Genomic DNA, 22136 nt, shown 5'->3' with positions numbered 1-22136 from the left:
GGTAATTAATTGCGCTGATTGCTCTGCATCATTGATAAGCGGTTCTCTGGCTTTCGTAACGCTCATCCCCACCCAAATTTCACTCTCCCTCTCTCTTTCTCTCTGTCTGTACGTACAACCGATGCCATCGTTTCCCTTCAACCCCTATCGTCCTTTTGTCTGCGCGTGCTTCGACCACCATCGGACCAACCCCCGTTTTTCGTAATTGGCCGCGAAACGAGCCATTCTGCATTAAATCGTGCAACGACCGATCAGCCGGGTTCAAATTTTTATTAAATTTCCGGCATTTTAGATTGATTGCGCATTGATTCTGATGATTGATTTTTTTATTGCAATTTCTGGGGATGAGATTTTATGAGACGAGGAAGATTTTGTAATTTAACGCTACTGTAATTTGAAGTATTTTCTGGATTTATAAATTTTGTTTCCTGTCTTTGGATGTAGAGAGTTTCAATTTTTAGAAAAAGTACATTGGAATTTTTTTATTTTCAAATGTTCGTGCTTGTGAAGTTTTCACAAGTTACAAAACTGGATGTCTAAAATTTTTGCAATTCCAGATCCTCAATTTTTATGTAGGAATTTATTATTACTTCAAAAATGTATTATTGCATAGGTTTTTACATTGTTGTTGCAGTGAATTAAAGTTTATTTAAGAACGTGTTATTGTTGCAGACACAAGTTACTCGGCGTATCACCCGGCATTACACGGAGTCGGTGAAGATTCGTTCGTGAGACGAAAACAAAGACGAAATAGGACCACTTTCACCCTTCAGCAGCTCGAGGAACTAGAGTCCGCGTTCGCGCAGACGCACTATCCAGATGTATTCACCAGAGAGGATCTGGCGATGAAGATTAATCTTACGGAGGCCAGAGTTCAGGTCGGTATCATACGGAGAATGAATATGAAATCGGAAACGTGATAGGGAGACAAGGTGACAGTTACTGGATTTTAGAAGTCTTTGCTAATTTCCTATGTCTAACAATAAATTCCATATATCTGAGTTCCTATAGACATACGCCCCGATATCTGTATTTTGCGATATATCTATGTTGAGATATAATTATGTAGTGATATTTTTGTGTCCTGGTATTTTTATGTCCGACATGTCTATATCAGTATGTTCTTATGGTTCTATATAGCTGTTGTCGATATATCTTTGCATCTCTATATAATTGCATTCTTATATGCCTACACATTTGTATCCTTATGTCCCTATATCCTTACATTCCCATATCTCTACACCCATGTATTCCTACAGCCCTATGCCTCTACATACCGATATCCCTATATCCCTATATCTCCACATCCCTACTTCTCTACACCCCTATATCCCTATGTCCCTATATCCATATGCCCCTATATCCCTACACTCCTATATCTCTACGCCCCCATATTCCTACGCCCCTATATCCCTATGTCCCTATATCCCCACACCCCCGTATCCCTACGCCTCCATATCCCTACGTCCCCATATCCCTACACCTCTATATCCCTACGCCCCCATATCCCTATGTCCCCATATCCCTACACCCCCGAATCCCTACGCCCCCATATCCCTATGTCCCCATATCCCTACACCCCCATATCCCTATGTCCCTATATACCCACACCCCCGTATCCCTACGCCCCCATATCCCTACACCCCTATATCCCTACACCCCTATATCCCTACGCCCCCATATCCCTACACCCCTATATCCCTACACCCCTATATCCCTGCGTCCCCATATCCCTACACTCCTATATCCCTACGCCCCCGTATCCCTGTGTCCCTGTATCCCCACACCCCCGTATCCCTACGCCCCCATATCCCTATGTCCCTATATCCCCACACCTCCATATCCCTACACCCCCATATCCCTAAACCCCCATATCCCCACATCCCCATCTCTCTCCATCCCCACATCCACACATCCCTTCCCCATTACCCAAAATTATTGCTAACAACAAAATGGACTTTGTATCCTCATAGCACTTATACACAGTAACTCTGTTAAATGATGTTTTCCATATTCGCGCGTGATTTCTATAATTTTTTAAAATAGAATATGAACCCGGCGCAAATTGAAATTTGCTCTCTCTTTGATGACAGTAATGTATGCATTAAAAAAAATGGCTCTATATTTGGAATTATTAATCGAACATCAGGCTCGCAATACGAAACACTGGGTACGCGTATATAAATTTAGTGGGTCGCACTCATTCCGGCAAATTATTTTGTATTTTGACGAGTCACAATTTCATTAATTACGTACCATCCTTTCAATAACGCGTTATTTGCATTTTATTTTATTTTCCCTTTGCACTCCGCGCGTACCTATTCAGTTCGATGATATTTTAAATTATCATTCGGTCGCGTTGCAATTAATTCGAAAAAACATTATCCACCCGGAGTAATTGCATCCTGATGGATACTTTAAGCATTCAGAATTTTTTTAAAAATCAATATTCATCATTATTCTTATCAAAATATAGGAATATCGAAACACAGTAACATAGAAAATTTAAAGACTTCAGCAAACTTACTTCGACAGTTTGAAAATTTCCCAATTAAATTAAAAATGTCGATAGCTTGAACAATTGAAAAAATCTGCAGAATAGAGATAAAAAAATGATCAAGAGATTTGTCGTTCCGTTAAAGGAAGCCTACGTTGCACCCGAGTGTACATAAAACTCATAACAGTAGCAAACAGAGCAAGAACACAGTCTGACGAAGAATCGTTGAGCAGAGGGGCAGGGTATTATCCCGCTGCATTGTGCGGATTATAAGACGAGAAGGCCATGCTAGGCAGCGGTGTACACAATGGGAGGAAGGTAGGGACAGGAAGGCTATGACGCAATTACGGCGCAGACTCATTGTTTCATTAGGGAAGACAAAGGGAATCTGAAATAATGGACAAATAGGCGCGTTTATGCAGTGCCGGTTCTCTTCTCCTACTCCAATTAGAAGCTCGTGTGGGGAGGGTGGCCGCGGGGGTGGGCCATCGTCGGTGGATCGTCGAGCAAGCTTCTCTGACATTTGTTCGCCGCCTGTGTGTGCACAAGGCAATTATGCTGCGCACACAACCCAGCGACAGGCTGCCCACGCGCATGCGCCCGCACAGTCGCGTGCACTGGCCCCGTTTGAATTTCAAAGCGTCTAATGAAAATTACGGGACAACGAGATGCGAACAGACACACCTGCCTCTGTCAACCTCCACTGTCTTTCACGCTTCTTGCCAACGTTCACCAACGTCTTTCAAACATTGATTTTAATCAAGTTACACGTATTTCTTGAGGAGAGATATTTTGGTTCGACGCTTTGGTTTTTGTATAAGTGAGGCGATTTTTTAAATGCATTGACTATGCATGTTTATGGACAATAAAACTGGTAATAACTTTGCAAAATCTTGCTAGTCAATTCTTGAAAATAAGGAGATATTTTGGTATGAAGCTCTTGTTGCTTTTATATAAGTGACTGATGAGGACATCATAAGTTTTGAATTAGCTATTTCATTCAAACTGTACATGTGCATAGACAACAGAACTGATAATAACTTTGCAAAATCTTACTATGAAACTCTTGAAAATAAGAGAGATATTTTGGTATGAAGCTCTTGTTGTTTTTATATAAGTGACTGATGAGGACATCATAAGTTTTGACTTAGTGATTTCATTAAAACTAAATGTATTGATAGAAGACATTGCAAGTATTAATTTTATGAAATCACAGTTCACAACTCTTGAAAATAATACAATTTTTGGTATGAAGTTCTCGTTGCTTTTATATAAGTGACTCCCAAAAATGAAAGAGAACCATCCAGAACGAGTCTATTCGATTATATTTACGAAAGAAGATTCGCAACAGGATTTTGTCAGTGTTTATAAGCGAAAAGAGTAGCGAATTAAAAATCTGACAAGAGCGATCGGATATCCTGCAGATGTTCCAACAAGATTTCAGAAGGGAATCGCTATTACTGCAGGGATTCTCTGCAGCGCGAATTACGCTGGTGCCAGTAAATATGGCCAGGACGTAGCCAAGAGTACAAAGTAATCCCAGAGATTACCGGATTACTCTGTCAGAAGATTACGTCAGGTCGAGGGTGTCAGCACCTCCCTCGGGAACCGTGTACCCCAAAACTACCCTACATCTTGCGCTCGCGCTGTTATGTCGCTGATCTACGTTTCCCCATCAAAACAATCGATCATTGTGGTTTCGAATCCTTTTTTCATTTTATTACATTCTTCTTCACATTCTATAACTTCATATCTTCATTTATGGAAATTATAATTTATTGCTTTAGGTATATTTTGAGGTGATTGAATATTGAATTCTTTTGAATAATTTTAGAAATGTTTAATGTAATGTATAATAGTCTTCAGTGATTAGAAACAGATTACTACGGTGATTATTAAAGAAAATCAAGAGGGTGATATTTTTAAAGAAAGGATATTTATTTATCTGACAAAGTATAAAATTCTGAAGCATAAAAATCGAATAAAATTTAATAAGAAAAATAGTAAAAATTACTTCAACCCACCATGAGTATTTAAACTTACGAAACATAACCTCGCTTTGAGAAAGAAAATAAACGAAAATGTCGGAAGAAAATTTATTCAAGAAAATTGAATAAATTCACCAAAGTCAGAAAGACCGGGTGTTAATAAATAAATAATGCAATTTGAAAAAGGAGAAAAGAGATAAAACCGTTGAAAGAGTAATTAAAAGCAGATTCGTTGAACAAGTGGCAAAAGATTAAGTGTATTTGACATGGGGTAGAGTGTGGCAATGCCATTATCGGTATGTTCGGATTAAATACGGTGAAAAAAGGAAGGAGACGAGATTAAAAAAGGAAGCAAACAAGAATGTAACGTACGAAACAGGCGAGAACGAAGAATAACGATGCCTTCTACCATTGGATTATGTACCGTGCTAATGCGCTTATAAATTTGTGCGCAAAAAATGTTCCTTTTAGTTCTTTTAATGAAAACATAATGAAGAGCTGAGAGGCTTTGCACCGTATGAGCTTTGAGTGCATTCATTAAGGGCACCGTAATAGATTTACAATGTAGACCTCAAACAATTATATCATTCAATTTTTAGTAATTATAAAGTTAACTTGTTACGTAAGTTTTGACGAGATGTAATTAATTCACCCCTTTTAGTTTCGCGATGCGTTCAAGCGCGTTCCATTTTGCTGCACATTTTCAACCGACGAGCTTACAATAATATCCTGAATTTTTTACGCTTTTCTGATGTTATTCAAACAAATTCGTCGAAATAAATTGGTGCGATATTTTCATATTATGTTCACTTTTCGGGAGTTTAATTTATATTTTTATTGGGTTACTGCGAGGTGCTTTTCTGTTAGGTGGTCTTTTATGGGGGTGGTAATTATTTGAGAAGGAAAATTTGGAAATTTAGGATTTGGGGGATTTCGAATTCGGAAATTTGGGGATTAGGAAATTTTGGGAATTGGGGTGCTGAGGATTTGGAAATTTAGACATTTGGGGTCTTGAGAATTTGGAAATTTGGAGAAATTGGAATTTTGAGAATTTGGAAATTTGAGAATATGGAATTTTGAGAGATTGGAAATTTGAGAGATTGGAAATTTGAGAGATTGGAAATTTGAGAAGTTGGAAATTTCAGAATTTGGAATTTTGAGAATTTGGAAATTTGAGAATATGGAATTTTGAGAGATTGGAAATTTGAGAGTTTGGATATTTGAGAGATTGGAAATTTAAGAGCTTGGAAATTTGTGAGATTGGAAATTTGAGAAGTTGGAAATTTCAGAATTTGGAAATTTGAGAGATTAGAAATTTGAGAGATTGGAAATTTGAAAGATTGGAATTTTGAGAAATTTGAAATTTGAGAATTTGGAACTTTGAGAGTTTGGAAATTTGAGAAATTGGAATTTCAGTAAATTTGAAAAGTGGAAAGTTACTGAATCAACAAACTTAAATAACAACTACCCTTTCTTATAACAAATCGTTTTTCATCCTCAAAAGACAAAACTTATTACAAATCGTTTGGTCTGTCGTATGATTATCTTTCGTCGAAAGTTTCACAGCGAAGAAGCCTGGAAAATGGTTTAATAAAATAAATACTACGACCCCGGTGCCTTCAAATTCGAGCAGAGGAACGGAGAATTAGGGGTTGTTGGCTGACGGGGAAAGATATAATAATATCCTGGGGGTTGCGGGGGCGAATAATGGCCAAGAACAAAGCCGCGGTACCGTCGGGACTTTCGGTCGTTTTCTTTCTCTCTTTTCTTCCCATTTTTTTCCTCCAATATGAATTTAATCCAAAAGACGACGGTAATGACACTCATCTCACGAGATAAATGTATTTTTTAATCTTTTCACACTTGTTAAGTAAAACTATCAAGTAGATTGACTCTAAACAGATTTAATTAATTCTCTGTTTTTTTTTTTATTGATGAGGAAAATTAATCATGGTGATATCGTTAAATTGATAAAGTTAATGAAATTGTAATTGGTAATTGGCTAAATTTCTAATTCGCAACTTTCCAATTCCCAATTTTCTAATTCCCAATTTTCCAATTCCCAATTTTCCAATTTCCAATTTTCCAATTTTCCAATTTTCCAATTCTCCAATTTTCCAATTTCCAATTATCCAATTCCCACAATTTCCAAATCCCATTTTTCCAGTTCCCAAATTTTCCAAATTCGAATTTTCCAATTTCCAAATCCCCTAATTTCCAAATTCGAATTCTCCAATTCCCAAAATTTTCTAATCTAAATTTCCCAAAACCCACCTCTTCAAATCACCCAATCCCCAAATCCCCAAATCCCCAATTTTCCACCCCCAAATTTCCCAAAATTCCAAAACTCCTCCAATCCATCATTGACATTCACGTATCGACAGTCAAGTTCCAAAATAAATTTCCATCACTTCTCCCCCGTGACGCGATAAAAGTCTCCATTAAAAACTACCCCCGCGAAAAGGCGTAGAAGGTGTGACGCGTAGAGGATGAAAAAAAAAAGCAAACGAGAGTAAGATGAGGAACGACGCTGAAGGCGGCACTTAAGCTGCTTTATAGGGCTACAGCTGGTTGTAGAGCCACGAATATGGAAGGATAATTACATGTACGGGATGGCATTCGTGGCTGGTCAGAGGGGTGGCCTCTTGGCCGCGTGCATGTTCAACGAGCTGACAGAAACCACGGCGACCGAGTGTTTTTTAAAAAGCTCGAGTTCCACTAACGAGGCTAACTTGACATAATACCAACTGAAATAGACTTTATTATACCCGTCGACTCTCTACGATTCCGCGGCCGTCTTCACCCTTGCGACATACGTGATACTTCATGAGTGTGCTGCTAACGCATGGGGCTGAGAATTCTTCACGATCTGTTTGAAGAAAATTTCTTGTTTCTTGTAACATATTTCTGGATATTCGTTTTTAAATATTCTTTGAGGAAACATTTTTATTTTCGATGATGGTGTAGGGGTGAGTTTTTGGAAGCTTCATGTGATGGTCTGTTTGGAGAATCTCAGACATTTATATTTTTCTTGTAACATACTTCTAGATATTTTTTTTTAAATATTCTTTGAGGAAACATTTTTATTTTCGATAGTGGTATAGCATAGAGGGTGAGTTTTTGCAAGGTTCATATGATGGTCTGTTTGGAGAATTTCAGACAATTATATATTTCTTGTAACATATTTCTAGATATTCTTTTTTAAATATTCTTTGGAGAAACATTTTTATTTTCGATAGTGGTGTAGCATAGGGGGTGAGTTTCTGCAATGAACTTTTTACGATGATCACTATATAAATCTTAGACAATTATAAATTAGTTGTAACATGTTCCTTCATCTCTAAATACAGTGTTCTTTATGTAAGCATTTTTATTCTGAACAGAGGTGTAGGATAGGGGGTGAGTTTCTGTGATAAACTTTTTACGATGATCACTATGTGAATCTTAGACAATTACAAATTAGTTGTAACATGTTCCTTCATCTCTAAATACAGTGTTCTTTATGTAAGCATTTTTATTCTGAACAGAGGTGTAGGATAGGGGGTGAGTTTCTGTGATAAACTTTTTACGATGATCACTATGTGAATCTTAGACAATTACAAATTAGTTGTAACATGTTCCTTCATCTCTAAATACAGTGTTCTTTATGTAAGCATTTTTATTCTGAACAGAGGTGTAGCATAGGGGGTGAGTTTCTGCGATGAACTTTTTACGGCGATCACTATATGAATTTATACATAAATTATTTTATAAATACCACACTTGTATCTACAGAGTTCCACAAGAAGAAATTATTATTTGTACACAGAAAGTATTATTTATCAACATGATTACAAGCAAATGCAACATATCGGAAATAACTGATAACTCTTAAGAAACGAAAGTAATTAAAAATCTGTTAATCATACGGTTCGTTTGTGCGTTTGTAGTTTGAATGCTCAAATAAAAAGTTAATTACTGATCGAGATCGATTATACAAGAAAAATATATAATATTGATTTATGATTTTAAAAATGTTTATCGCAATGCAAAGTATAAAATTAATCACAATTTGATAGCCTGAGTTATTTAAACTAGTTGAATAGTAGGTAAGGACTTATGTAATGAGTAGAAATCTTGATTTTTCAGGTGTGGTTTCAAAATCGTAGAGCAAAATGGAGGAAGAGCGAACGTTTGAAAGAAGAGCAACGGAAGAGGGAGGGTGGAGGCGGTGCACTAGAAACGGCAGGTTTAGCACCCCCAACTTCTTCATCGGCAGGTCCAAGTCCCACGGGACATGATCCTGAAGGTACAATCGAGAATACATATTCAGAAAATTCAGATTCAGTTTTCTTAAACTTTTCTACTGAGAAATTCACTAATCTCATCATTGATAGATGAAAGCTTGAAAACCTCAGAAATTTTGACCTCCCAAATTTCTATCATATAGTTAATAGTTCAAAAACATACAAAATATGATGTTTGCAAATTTCCAAGTTTCGACTCGTATTTTTAAATATTCAAACTTACCGACTAAAAAATTTGCAAATATAGAAATCTTCAATTTACCAAACTACCCCATTGCTTTCTCCAAGCAGAGAATTACAGTTTTGCTTTCTCACAGAATCTTCTTTCAGAGAATTACTCCTGTTTCTCCACCAATATCCACTGTAACACTACCGTCAAAATATCTGTAAAATTTAAAAACATAGAAATCTAAAATTTGCAAATTATCAAGCAACCTTCAAATTACCCCTCCGTGTCCTTCAATGTCCATCCAGTAACGTCCCTCCAACAATGCTCCCCCAGTAATGTAATACTACCCTATAATAAAAAGATCCTAAAAAAAGTATCATGCTATATAAATATTGTTCGAAAAGGAACAACAAATAGCAGCGCCCCCGACGCAGAGGACGCCGGTCTGGATGGAGCAGGAGGATCCAGGAGCCCCAGCACAACTTCCGCCTCGGTCAGTCCGCGTCTCCAGCAGAGTCAGCCGTCCCTGGGTGGCGTCTCGACGCCACCGCCAACCCCCATAAGGGCGCCACCGCCGCCACCTAGCACCGTGGGGGGTCTCGGCCCACCCGCTGAGAGGTGAGCTTTTAGCTTCGTTTGTATTTACGTCTTTAGGAAATATCTTCCACCCCCTTTCTTCCCTCTCTCCACCCCTTCGTCACCGGCTATCCAAAGTCACTCGCGATTCCACGCTGCAAGCACCAGTGAACACGTCGGCCGGATGCTTGATACGCGCCATTAAACCACTCCTTGTGCAGCTTCCTTCCACCCCCGTACTACCCCCTCGTCGTTCTACTGCCACTCGTATAATCGCGATAATCGCTGCCTCGTTAAATCGCGTCACCGTTTAGTGTGCGATCTTGGGATTTGAGGATTGACCGTTTGCCAGCTTTTATGAGGGTGCGAGATGCTTCGGAATTAAGATGGTCTTCTGAAATCTGAGCTGTCAGGGTTTTACTATAAACTTGATTATTGATTATTGTTTCTATTCTTAAATAAAATAGTCTGTGATCAAACTTGTAGTCTTCGATTTTGAAAAGGGATCATTCTTATTCTATAAAAATATGTAGATCCTTATATTTATTTTTATACTCCATTATTATGTACGTGTTTCTGAATTTTTCCTGAGATCACCTTTAATTTAATATACGAGAAATGTGGTTTACAAACAGATGTACCATTAGATAAAATATGAAAATGGATTTCCAAATCCAGGGAACAAAGTCTGCCAACAAAGGCGACTTTTTATTTATAAACTGTAGAGCGACGTTGCGAACGAAATTCACTGCCTAAGAATATCTTCTTAGTCCCATCTTGATATAACGATGTTATGAAGATGTCTGAGTGTGTCCATTAATGTGAAGGGTGCTTGAAGAAGCAATAATAGATTGGTTTCGATGTCATCTGTGACAGGTGTATTTTAAAATTTTGGTCTTTATGAAATTATGAAAATGTGAACTTATAAGGCTACTACTTGTAAAATTTCATAATTCGCCACTGACAAATTCAACATCTAAACTTAGCAATTATAAAGTTCAATACTTGCAAACAATTTGCCAAATTCATACAGCTATCAGTCTCGAAAACGTCCTAGAAAAGCAAGGCTAGTTCTAGAAAAATAAGACTGGTCCTAGAAAAGCAAATTCATTGAAAATTCACGTGTTCGAATCCGTTATTCGGAGTTGAAAATCCCCTAACGGAACGAGATAGCGCGAATCCCCGATTTCTTTCTCGACGACGGTAAGTATCCGCCGGTGGCTCTTTATAATCCCAGACAGCGCTCCCCTCGCATCGACGGGAGGTAAGAACAATGTTGAAAAAAACGTAGACACACGGAATACGGTGTACAGAAGCGGTGTAGCGAAGACGAGGACGTTGAAGAGCAGATGGAACGGGGAGAGTCGGTTGGAAGGTTGGTAGGAAGATACTCGTTCGCCGTCTCCGCGGTTGTAATTTATTTAAAACCGCTCGCCGTAAATATATCCTCATCATTTATTCAGCGGCTTGGCAGCTTCTCGGCTGCGGGGGTGTACGTTCCTCCTTAGCTACCAGGCCAGAGGTAGAAGTTGCCGGCTCGTGCAGTCGATTCGCAGTGGAACAGGGGCGGATCCAGGGTTGCTCGATGGAAACAGGGCTCGTCTTTCTTTTCGGCCCGTCTTTCTTGTTTTACGGTTACGCTCTTGCGGCACCGGGATTTAAATTACTCGCGGCGAACGTAATCTCGAGTGGAATTGGTTTCCGCTCGGCCTCCATATCGATTCGGGGATGGATAGCCCCGGGCTACGATCTTCGCTGAATTTTAAGCGGATTTTGGTACTGGTTCATCGTTACGTCTGGCTACGATTGGATATATATCAGGTATAGCGGAGAAATATATCAACAATGTTGAATACATGGAAAGCATACCAAAATGTACTAGTACATTATGAATGTATCTAGATATGTGATGAACACATGTGGATACATGATGAATACGAGTATGTCTGAATATACATGTGGATACATGATGAATACGAGTATATCTGAATATATATGTGGATACATGATGAATATATCTGAATGTACATGTGGATATATATATGCATATGTGGATACATATTGAGTATGTTGGATGTAAATACATCATAAACAGATGTGGATGTAGCTGCACATAAGTTGATACATGTACCTACATCATGTATGTAACTGCATATCAAATATATTTAACTATAAATGGATACAATTAAGTGTATGTGATTATATATACACTTAAATACATATACACATGAATACATATGTGCATATAATTCAACATATGTCCACATATCGTAAAGACGTTTAACTATATCTGGATATAAATGAATATGTGGATGTATCCTCAGTACAACACAAAATGTGAAAACATACATATGTGTACATATGTATACCCATGATATGTGGATGTGTGTATATGTGTTCTGAATGTACCTGTACATATGTAAATGTGTCATGGCTATACATACCTGTATTTAAATGTATTTCTGTATGTATGTATACATGTATGTATATGTATGTACATGTATGTGTATGTAATCACAATATAATATATAATATCAACACACATTTGCATTTAAAACACTAATCATCTCAACAATTTATTTGCAGTTCTATTCGTATAATATACATATTCAAATCATGTCATAAATCCGAGTAACCGGAAATGCAGGTCTGTCTAGAACACTCTAGATTGCTCTAGAATCAGAGTTAGACGCATGTCGGCAAAGAAACGGAGCGGGTGTTGCGACGAAGGCAAGCGAGCGCATGTAAGCAAGCCGCACGCTAGGCTACGCAGCTAATTGCCGCTAATTATCGCGCTTACCGCAGTTCAGGCTTTCCTCTCTGCATTTCCGCCACTGCAATTTCGCTTCCTTTGCCTCGTCGCCACCATCTGTTGCCACCCCGTCATCATTTCCCCCTTATCTTCTTCAGTCACCCAAAATCTATTCCAGCTTTCGGAGCTGACTCTTCTTGCCAAATCCTCGACTCTCGTTTTCGGTTTCAAGCAACCGTATGTTACGACTTTTCGTAAATTAGTTTTAAGCTTCATAACTTGGAAAATTCGGAAATTTTCGAGATGCGGTTTTATGTTTAAGCTGTTTAGCGTTAATGTTTTATTCATCTTTGGGAATAATTGAGGAGTGGAGCTGATGCGAGTGGAATTTCTGCTTTTGTTGTTGGTGGAAGTTTGAGGGTGATTTGGCAGAAGTGGAAATTTGAGTTTTGGGGATTTAGGGAGGTGGGGAGAGGGAGAATTTGGGGGTTTGGAGATTTGGAGATTTAGGGAGATGGGGGATAGCGAGGTGGGTAGGTGGAAATCTGGGGTTTTTGAGTTTTGGGAATTTAGGGAGATGGAGAGAGTGAAATTTGGGGGCTTAGAGATTTGGGGATTTAGAGAGATGGGGGATAGCGAGATAGGCAGATGGAAATTTGGAGTTTTTGGGTTTTAGGGATTTAGGGAGATGGATGGAGTGAAATTTGGGAGTTTAGAGATTTGGGGATTTAGAGAGATGGGAGATAGCGAGATAGGCAGATGGAAATTTGGGGTTTTTGGGTTTTGGGAATTTAGGGAGATGGATGGAGTGAAATTTGGGGGCTTAGAGATTTGGGGATTTAGAGAGATGGAGGATAGCGAGATAGGCAGATGGAAATTTGAGATTTTAGGGATGTAAGGATCTAGGGATTTAGAGAGATTGAAATTTGAGACTTTGACATTTCGAAATCCTCAAATTTGGGAACTTAGGAACATGCAAATTCGATATTTTGGAATTTCGATAATTTGGAAATTCAGCAAAATGTGCAATCGATTATTAATAACTTTCAGTCACCAAAACTTCCCCGAACAGTTCGCTAAATAATAAGAAAAAGAAACGTATCTTCAAAGTAGCAAAGCTGGTGGCAGTAGAAAGGGGTGGAAGGGAAGCAGAAGGGCTCACGAAAGCGCTAACCCGATTAGCACGCGCGATATTCAGCATCCTTCGCCAGCAGGAGCTGCTTCGAGGCGCTGATGATTATCTCAAATATTAATCGCAAATATTGTTTAATTAATGTAACGAACCCGAGGTAAAGCTCGAGACGGAGCGTAAGAGTGACGGAAACGTGGATGCAGCGAATCTTGGAGGAGAAAGATGCTTAATTCGTCGAAGAGGGATGAAGCGGGAAGATGGTAAACAGGTTGGATACCATAAACGTGTGCAAATAGGTATAGCAATTTGGAGAAAAAGAGGAACTAAGAGGAGTCAGAAGAAACTTTAAGATTATCAGAAAGGAGTAAATAATTTTGTGGTGGAGGGAAATTAATTGCTTAATTTTATCATAGCAGAGGATATGGTTTTCGTGTTGTACATAGATTGTGTGTTTTATGATTTGATGTATTATGTGGTTAGGCTAGGTACTTTTTTTGACATTTTCTTTAATTTTCCAGTTTCCAATTTTCCAAGTTTTCAATTTTCCCAATTTTCCAAACTTTCAAGTTCCCAATTTCTCAAGTTTCCAATCTCCCAAATTCCCAATCTCTCAAATTCCAAATCTCCCAAGTTCCCAATCTCCCAAATCCCAATTTTCCAATTTTCCAATTTCCCAATTTCCCAATCTCCCAAGTTTCCAATCTCTCAAGTTCCCAATCTCCCAATTTCCCAATCTCTCAAATTCCAAATCTCCCAAGTTCCCAATCTCCCAAATCCCAATTTTCCAATTTTCCAATTTCCCAATTTCCCAATCTCCCAAGTTTCCAATCTCTCAAGTTCCCAATCTCCCAATTTCCCAATCTCTCAAGTTCCCAATCTCTCAAATTCCAAATCTCCCAAGTTCCCAATCTCCCAAATCCCAATTTTCCAATTTTCCAAATTCCCAATTTCCCAATCTCCCAAGTTTCCAATCTCTCAAGTTCCCAATCTCCCAATTTCCCAATCTCTCAAATTCCAAATCTCCCAAGTTCCCAATCTCCCAAATCCCAATTTTCCAATTTCCCAATTTCCCAAATTCCCAATCTCCCAAGTTTCCAATCTCTCAAGTTCCCAATCTCCCAATTTCCCAATCTCTCAAATTCCCAATCTCTCAAATTCCCAATCTCTCAAATTCCAAATCTCCCAAGTTCCCAATCTCCCAAATCCCAATTTTCCAATTTCCCAATTTCCCAATTTCCCAATTTCCCAATTTCCCAATTTCCCAAGTTTCCAATCTCTCAAGTTCCCAATCTCCCAATTTCCCAATCTCTCAATTTTCCAATCTCCCAATTTCCCAATTTCCCAATTTTCCAAATCCCAATTTCCCACATCCCACTTTCCCAAATCTCCAATCCTCCAACCTCCAACCCTCCAAATCTCCAAATCTAAAAAAACCCCAAACCTAAACTCAAATTCATTCAAAATTCATTAAATTACTGTTACAGTACCCCAGGTGTGGCAGCCGGTTTCAGGCCAGTGAAGCCCCCCACGTCTCTCTTCTTCTCCCCGTACCTGGCGGCGCAATTTTCCCCGCCGTTGTTCACGAACAAGGTAGTCAGCAGCGCCCCGACGTCCCTGACATCGACTACCTCCTCACTGTGGACATCGAGCGATCACCGACCCGGAATCCTGCAGGACATGCTGTCCTGGTCTCCTGGTTGGTCAGGATTGTGCGGCTGCTGTAAACCGGGAACCGGCGATCTTCACCGGAACAGCAGCCTAGAAGAGCTGAGAAGAAAAGCTCAGGAACATTCGACTGCCTCTGCTTTTCTCAGTGGACTCAGTTTTCCTGGGGGATTTCCTGTGCCCCTGTCGTTGCTGCCGTCTTTCCTGCAAGTACCGAGGGAGTCGGAGCATCATCACCATCATCTACCGAGCATGGTGCACCAGATACAACCGACTACCAAGGAGGATCCATAGGAGCGTGTGCTGCGTTTGCCTGATCGAACCTTTCACCTTGATAATGGGCACGTATACGTTTCAACACGCTGGTTCATGTCCTTTTTACTGTCTTCTTATAGGTTTATTTCTTTCGTTACTTTTAAGAATGACAATACTGGATGGGAGGTTTGGTGATGTGCGCGCGTCGGGAGATGCTCTGGTGAGATGAGGTTGAACCTTATGTGGATGATCTTGATGTCATCTTTGATGTCTATGTAGTGAGTGTTATGACTATTATGTGGTGATCTTATTATCTGTATAATAAGTATTGCAATAATTATGTGGACAACCATGTAGTCCACATACTATCATGTGGACAACCTTATGATCCACGAACTATTATGTGGATAACCTTATGATCCTCATCTCATGATGATAACTTTATGGTCCACATTCTGGTATGTGGATAACCACATGGTCCACATCCAATTATGATAACTTTATTATCCACACAATTATTGTAATAACTATTATATGGACAATAAGATTTCACAATTGATATTCATCAAACATTTGGTATTTTTGAGTTACGTTTTTAAAGTTTATGGAGGAGGATTTAACAAAGCAAGGTTGGAACTTTGTTTTCTGAATTGTTTGACCACATGAGGGTTGAAGGAGGTATTTCTTGGTTGGTTACAGTGATCGTAGTAGATAAACGAAGGGAAGTAAGTTTATCTTAGGAGACATCTTGTGGCGCGTGCACAGTAGGTGGCATGAAACGGGGCCTTAGATGGGTTGCAGTGAGTTAGACTCGTGGAAAACTTGCCTGTTTATATCGTGTGACAGAGTTTTGGAAAAGTGAATAGTGGACCTTTCAGCGTCGAATCATTTCCAGAGAATTTGTTCTTAGAAAATTGGAAAATTGAGAAATTGAAAAATTGGAAAATTGGAAAATTGAAAAATTGACAAATTGAAAAATTGAAAAATTGACAAATGGAAAAATTGAAAAATTGAAAAATGGTACAATTGAAAAATTGAAAAATTGAAAACTTGAAAACTTGAGAACTTGAAAACTTGAAAACTTGGAAACTCGAAAACCTCAAAACTTGAAAACTGGAAAATTTGAAAACTTGAAAACTTGAAAACTTGAAAACTTGAAAAACTGAAAAACTAAAAAATTGAAAAATTGAATACTTGAAAAATTGCAAAACGAAAAAATTGAAGAATTCGAAAGCTTGAAAATGCATTATATCTTCACTCAACCAATTCCACAACGATAAAACCGTAAAGTTTCTCCAAATATTTTCCAGTAAAATCGCCAAGAACAGAGTACGTTCACATATAACGAGTCAACGGAACAGGTTCGATACACGGGGCAATTTCGTATTGTGATAGAATAATTTCTATTATCACCCTTAAATCGAGTCTATGACAATTTTCTTGAATTATATGATTACTCTATCGCATTATTCAAATAATACGGACATCCGTATTATCCGAGTAACACGGATGTCCGCTTTGCTCGCGCGATACAAGCACGTGCCATCCGACATCGTGTTTCTTTATTTTTTATCATTAATAAAATAAACTGAAACCATAATAAAAAAAAAAAGAACGAAGGTTGCATCGTTGCACGGATATTCGTGGATATCTTGTTACCCTGAAAACAGGCGGCTAGGAACTCTGGAGAGTTGTTACAGCGAATTAATGTTTCAGCGAACGCAAACTGCAAAAGTTTCAGCGGTTTTCTTAATCCTCTTAGCATCCGAGAAGAAAGATAAAACTTCAATCTTTGCTCTAATTACGAAATCTTTTGCATTGCAAAAACAGGTGGAAGGCATTGAATTAAGTAACAAAGTAAATAACGAGATGAATAAATGTGATATCGGTCTCTTTCGCCATTTTTCCTCCTGTACACTTTTTTTATTCGGACACTTTAGAATCGTGTTTAATGGTGCTCTAAACAAGTGTTCACAAGTGTTTATTTTTTTAAAATCTTTCTGAAGTTTACGATTAAACTTTACAATGAAATTTAAGACAAAATTATTTTACATTTTTCTTTTTAAATCTCTATTAGGTAGACAAGCATGTGCTTGCTGTTCCATAATTATTAAACTGTACATACATATAATAATAAAAAGTAACACATAGCAGAAAGTATTGAACCATAGTCAAGTAAGTTTTAAAGAATTTTTAAATCGACAGTTGTAAAGTATTATTTTAATTACTGAAAAATGGGTAGCAAGAATTCAGGATTAGCGTGATTTATACAGACAAGTTTACCACGAGTCTACGACTGCGAATATATTTACCAGATGTTAGGTTGTTGCATATGAAATGGCCGATTTATTTTTACAAGTTTTACTTCAATAGATATTTTATATATTTCATTCATTTTCCATCAAAATATATTGAACAAGAATTTTATATAAAGTGGAGTACGTGGGTCTAATACCTAACTGCCATATAGTGAGAGTATACATGTGTGGGACATAATGTCATCGTAAAAAATGTTAGGTTTTCAAATTTAATCTCTTGGATTAATATTTTTAATTTTTATTAAATTTGAGATACATTGTTAATTAGTTAAATGTAATTAGTTAAAGTGGCTGTTTAATATGCAACAGTGTAATAATTACCAGCGAATGTAACGATCTATGTAATTCTCGAAAGATTAATGGAAAATTGCTATACGAACATTAGCAATTATAGAAATTATGAATGTACAGTATCGAGCACTGGATGATTTCCCTATGGAAAGGACTGTTACGAAAAAACTACCCCATGTGTAAAAATTGAGCACTATTTTCTATAATTATAGTTTCAAAATTTTTCCCAAATTTCAAAATGAAATTTTCCAGTTTCATTATTCTCAAATTCTGAAATTTTCAAAACACTAAATTCCTAAATTCCAAAATTGCTAAGTTAAAAATCTTGAAGCAGCAAAATTTCAAAGTTCCAAAGTACCGAGTCTCCAAAGTCTCCCTAAAGTCCCGATATTCTAAAATCCCCAAATTCTGAACTTATGAAATTTTGAAGTCTCAAAAATTCCAAAGAATAGAAGTCTCAGAAAATTCCAAAAAACAGAAATCTCAGAAAATTCCAAGAAATAAAATTCTCTAAAAATTTCAAAAAGTACAACTCCCAAAAAATTCCAAAAAATACAACTCTCTAAAAATTCCAAAAATTAGAAATCTCCAAAATTCCAAAAAATAAAATTCTCAAAAATTCCAAAATCCCAAAATGCAGAAACCCAAAAATCCCATCACTCCAAAACCCAAAAATTCGCGTTAACTAACCTACCCTAATTCCTTCCCTAAAGAAGTCCTCCCGTGCCTCAGCACTGTACAAACCGCAAAAAGAACAATGATATAAAAACCGACGGTGATCCCCTAGTATTAGTAGACTAATCAGTACAATGGATTCACAATGACACGACGTCTCTACGACTGTTCTTTAACTAGCAACAATTGTTTCGCATCGCGACGATCACTGTTTTTTTTTATTATTAAAAGCGTGGTGTAACGACGGAAGGAAACGTAGATACCATAGTAGAGACCTGTATATTACATCCCGGTGAATTGTCAGTGCTAATCAAGGATAATCTAATAACAGTATGTTACAGACTAGTGACTATTATGTAGCCTGAACTGTGAGTAGTGAATTATTCGAATAAACTTGTTCTCTCGTGATAAAGCATGTGTTTAATAAAGACTCGATCTGATTTCTTATACCTATCCTTCTTCCTGTTCGTGTACTGATGGCGACTCATGAGTTGGCGCGTTATTCAAACTGAAATGTATGCTCACTTTTTTACTGTGGGTTCTTCATTCTTTGGCAATTTGCAGATTGACATTTGTAGTTGGTATAATTGGACAAATATTTCTTTATTAAAATTTTATGGGAATATAGAAGTGAAAGAAGTGCTTTCATTTATTATTATTTTTAAATATGGTATATTTGAGTATTGGTTTCAAACTTGTTTAAAGGTTATTAATTTTATTGATGATTTGTACCTCGATGAAAGACTCTATCAAGTTTAATATATTTGTTAGAGAGACATTCATGATTTAAGAAATATATAATGAGAAACTAGTTCATATATATATAAATTATGCTATCAAATAAATTGACAGATATAATGTGTTGTACATTAATAAAATGTTTTATAAAATACTTATTAAGGTAATCAAGAGAGTCAAAGATGTTCAAAAAATATAACAAGCCATGTATCATTATAATAACTAAGTGTATCAATTTTAAACAAATTGATTTTAAACAAATTCCCATAAAAACAATACAATTCCATACAAAAAGAACACACTACTAAATGTCAGAATAATTATAAATGCAAAATGGATAACAGTTCCATCTAATAAAGTATAACGATAATACGAAAGTGAATTTGATGCGCAATTGATAATCCGATTAAGATCCTCAAAAGCTTGATGATCTGATTAATTTGATGAAGTACAATTTGCATAGCCGTCGTAGCCGGTGAGGTATATTGCAAAGGATCAGGTGTTCACTTAAGGGATCCCTTGAATCAACTCGGTGCTGAGTGATCAAAGGCTATGGTGAACCTATCAGAGAGATTTACTGGAGTACTAACATCTAATAGCAATTGAGCGTTGAATTACACGCGGCGCACAAAGGAAGGGATTGATCGACAACGTGTACTTCCTGATGTATACATAATCAGTTTGAAACAGAGTGAGCACAGTTAGACGTTCAACTTGATCTACGATCTTATAAACGATTCCTTTCTATATTTACTGACTTGCGAATTTTGTTCTTTTGGAACTTATTTTCAAATATGGGGTGCTGGAAATTTTAGTATTTTTGGTATTGCAAATTGTGGAGGGTGTTTGATTATTTGGGGAGTGGTAGAGATACAAGTTTTTATTTTTGGAAATTGGGACTTGGGATTTGTGAGATTTCGGATTTTTAATTTTCCTGGGCTCTAGGTCGAAATTTACGAATTTACAAATTCTCAGTTTCACATTCTCCAATTTCCACATTAGTAAATTTCCAAATTTCCAGTTCCACAACCCTCAATTTCCACATCCCTCAAATTCCAAATCCCCCAATTTCCAAGTCCCCAAATTTCCAAGTCCCCAGTTCCACATCCCCCAATTTCCACATCCCCCAATTTCCACATCTCCCAATTTCCAAGTCCCCAAATTTCCAAATCCCCAGTTCCACAACCCCCAATTTCCACGTCTCCCAATTTCCACATCCCCCAATTTCCACATCTCCTAATTTCCACATCCCCCAAATTCCAAATTCCCCAATTTCCAAATTCCAAGTTCCACATCCCCCAATTTCCACATCCCCCAAGTTCCAAATCCCCCAATTTCCAAGTCCCCAAATTCCCAAATCCCCAATTCCACATCCCCCAATTTCCACATCTCCCAATTTCCACATGCCCCAATTTCCAAATCCCCAAATTTCCACATTACCAAATTTACAAGTCCCCAGTTCCACAACCCATCCCAATTTCCAAATCCCCAACTCTACATCCCCGAATTTCCAAATCCCCAGTTCCACATCCCCCAATTCTCAAATCCCCAATTTTCAAACTTCCCCAGTTACCCCACCGAAAACCGCACTCCCACTATATAAAAAAAATCCACAATTCCCTGAAAACCCTAAATAATAAAATTTGCAAATAAAGAAATAAAATTACCAGAATGAAAAACAGTTGAAACCGCGCTAAAAGAATGAATGAACGGCACGTAAAAGCGATAGAAGACCGGAAGCATCTCGAATGATTCGATTAACGGTAAAGCGATCTGTCGAACGACCCCTGAACGGGCCGTAAACACAGTTCTCAGATACGCTATCATGGTTCAATTTCCCGTTCGCGAAGCACCGATCGTGGCGACGAGTTTTTAAACAAAGCACGCCCCTAAAAACGGGGACTAGGTCCGGGGGTTGAAGCACGCGGAAAAAGGGAAGAAGGCGCAGTGGTTCGAGAGGGAGTTTCGCCGGGGGCTAAGGCAAGCGGAAGGGGTTGTTGGCAATCAATGCTCTTCATAAGAAAAGCTCGCCCTCTCTTATGGGATCAACCCTCCCGTGCACGCGGTGAGGTCTGCATGCAAAAAACGGGTGGAGAGGAATGCTAGAGGGATCAGACAACCCCCGGCGAAGGAAAAAGACGAGGGACAAAGGGGGATGAAAGAAAAGGGACGGTCGGAAAAGCTTCGAGAGCGACGAGATTATTCTCCGCGCGTTCGACGAAGAGGGACAAGGGTGCGAGGGGGATGAAACGAGACGGGGGGTTGTTCCAGGCTCGACCAACCAGAGACGAGACGCCATTGATCGGCACGTGGCTCCCGGTTGGTTCAACGGATTGCACGAGGGTGGAGGGTGCAGCTTTCGCTGGAAAGTGACCGTGATGGTGGTGGTAGCGAGCAAGATGATGGGGTGGTGGGGTGCAGACGCGTTCTGCACACTCCGTTACACTTACTGGTAAACCGTATTAATCAACGACATCATGGTTTATCCCCCATTCCTCCCCACTACTCCATCCATCTACCTTAACCTACTCTATCCGCAGACTCCATCGCGATCTATAGCGATACGTGCACCGACATAGTCTTGCAGCACCCTTACCGACGGACAGGACCTGCTCGGAGATCAGACGGTGGCGCTGAGAGGGAACGGAAAGACGCGTGTACGTCAGAACATGAAAACCGAGATGAACGAATGTGCATTACACGGATGGTTTTCTGAATCTGAACAACTTTTAGCTCTTCGTATAATTCTAAGTCCACGGTCAGATGCTTCTTTACATCATAATACCTTTTATCA

General features: G+C 38.3%; 1 protein-coding gene across 1 annotated transcript in view; it reads left to right on the top strand.

Moving 5' to 3' along the window:
* Drgx (Dorsal root ganglia homeobox) overlaps positions 1 to 19016 on the top strand; it is a 57807-nt gene extending 38791 nt beyond the window's left edge. The window contains exons 3-6 of the mRNA XM_076532329.1: positions 673 to 878; positions 8614 to 8773; positions 9345 to 9558; positions 14885 to 19016. Coding sequence (XP_076388444.1) covers positions 673 to 878; positions 8614 to 8773; positions 9345 to 9558; positions 14885 to 15359 — 1055 coding nt within the window. The 3' untranslated portion in view covers positions 15360 to 19016. The remainder of the gene's footprint in view (positions 1 to 672; positions 879 to 8613; positions 8774 to 9344; positions 9559 to 14884) is intronic.
* Positions 19017 to 22136: the final 3120 nt, after the last annotated feature.

Source organism: Megachile rotundata, chromosome 6 (genome assembly GCF_050947335.1).
Source record: "Megachile rotundata isolate GNS110a chromosome 6, iyMegRotu1, whole genome shotgun sequence".
NCBI classification, from domain to species: Eukaryota; Metazoa; Arthropoda; class Insecta; order Hymenoptera; family Megachilidae; genus Megachile; species Megachile rotundata.
This window is presented reverse-complemented; position numbering and strand designations above follow the sequence as displayed.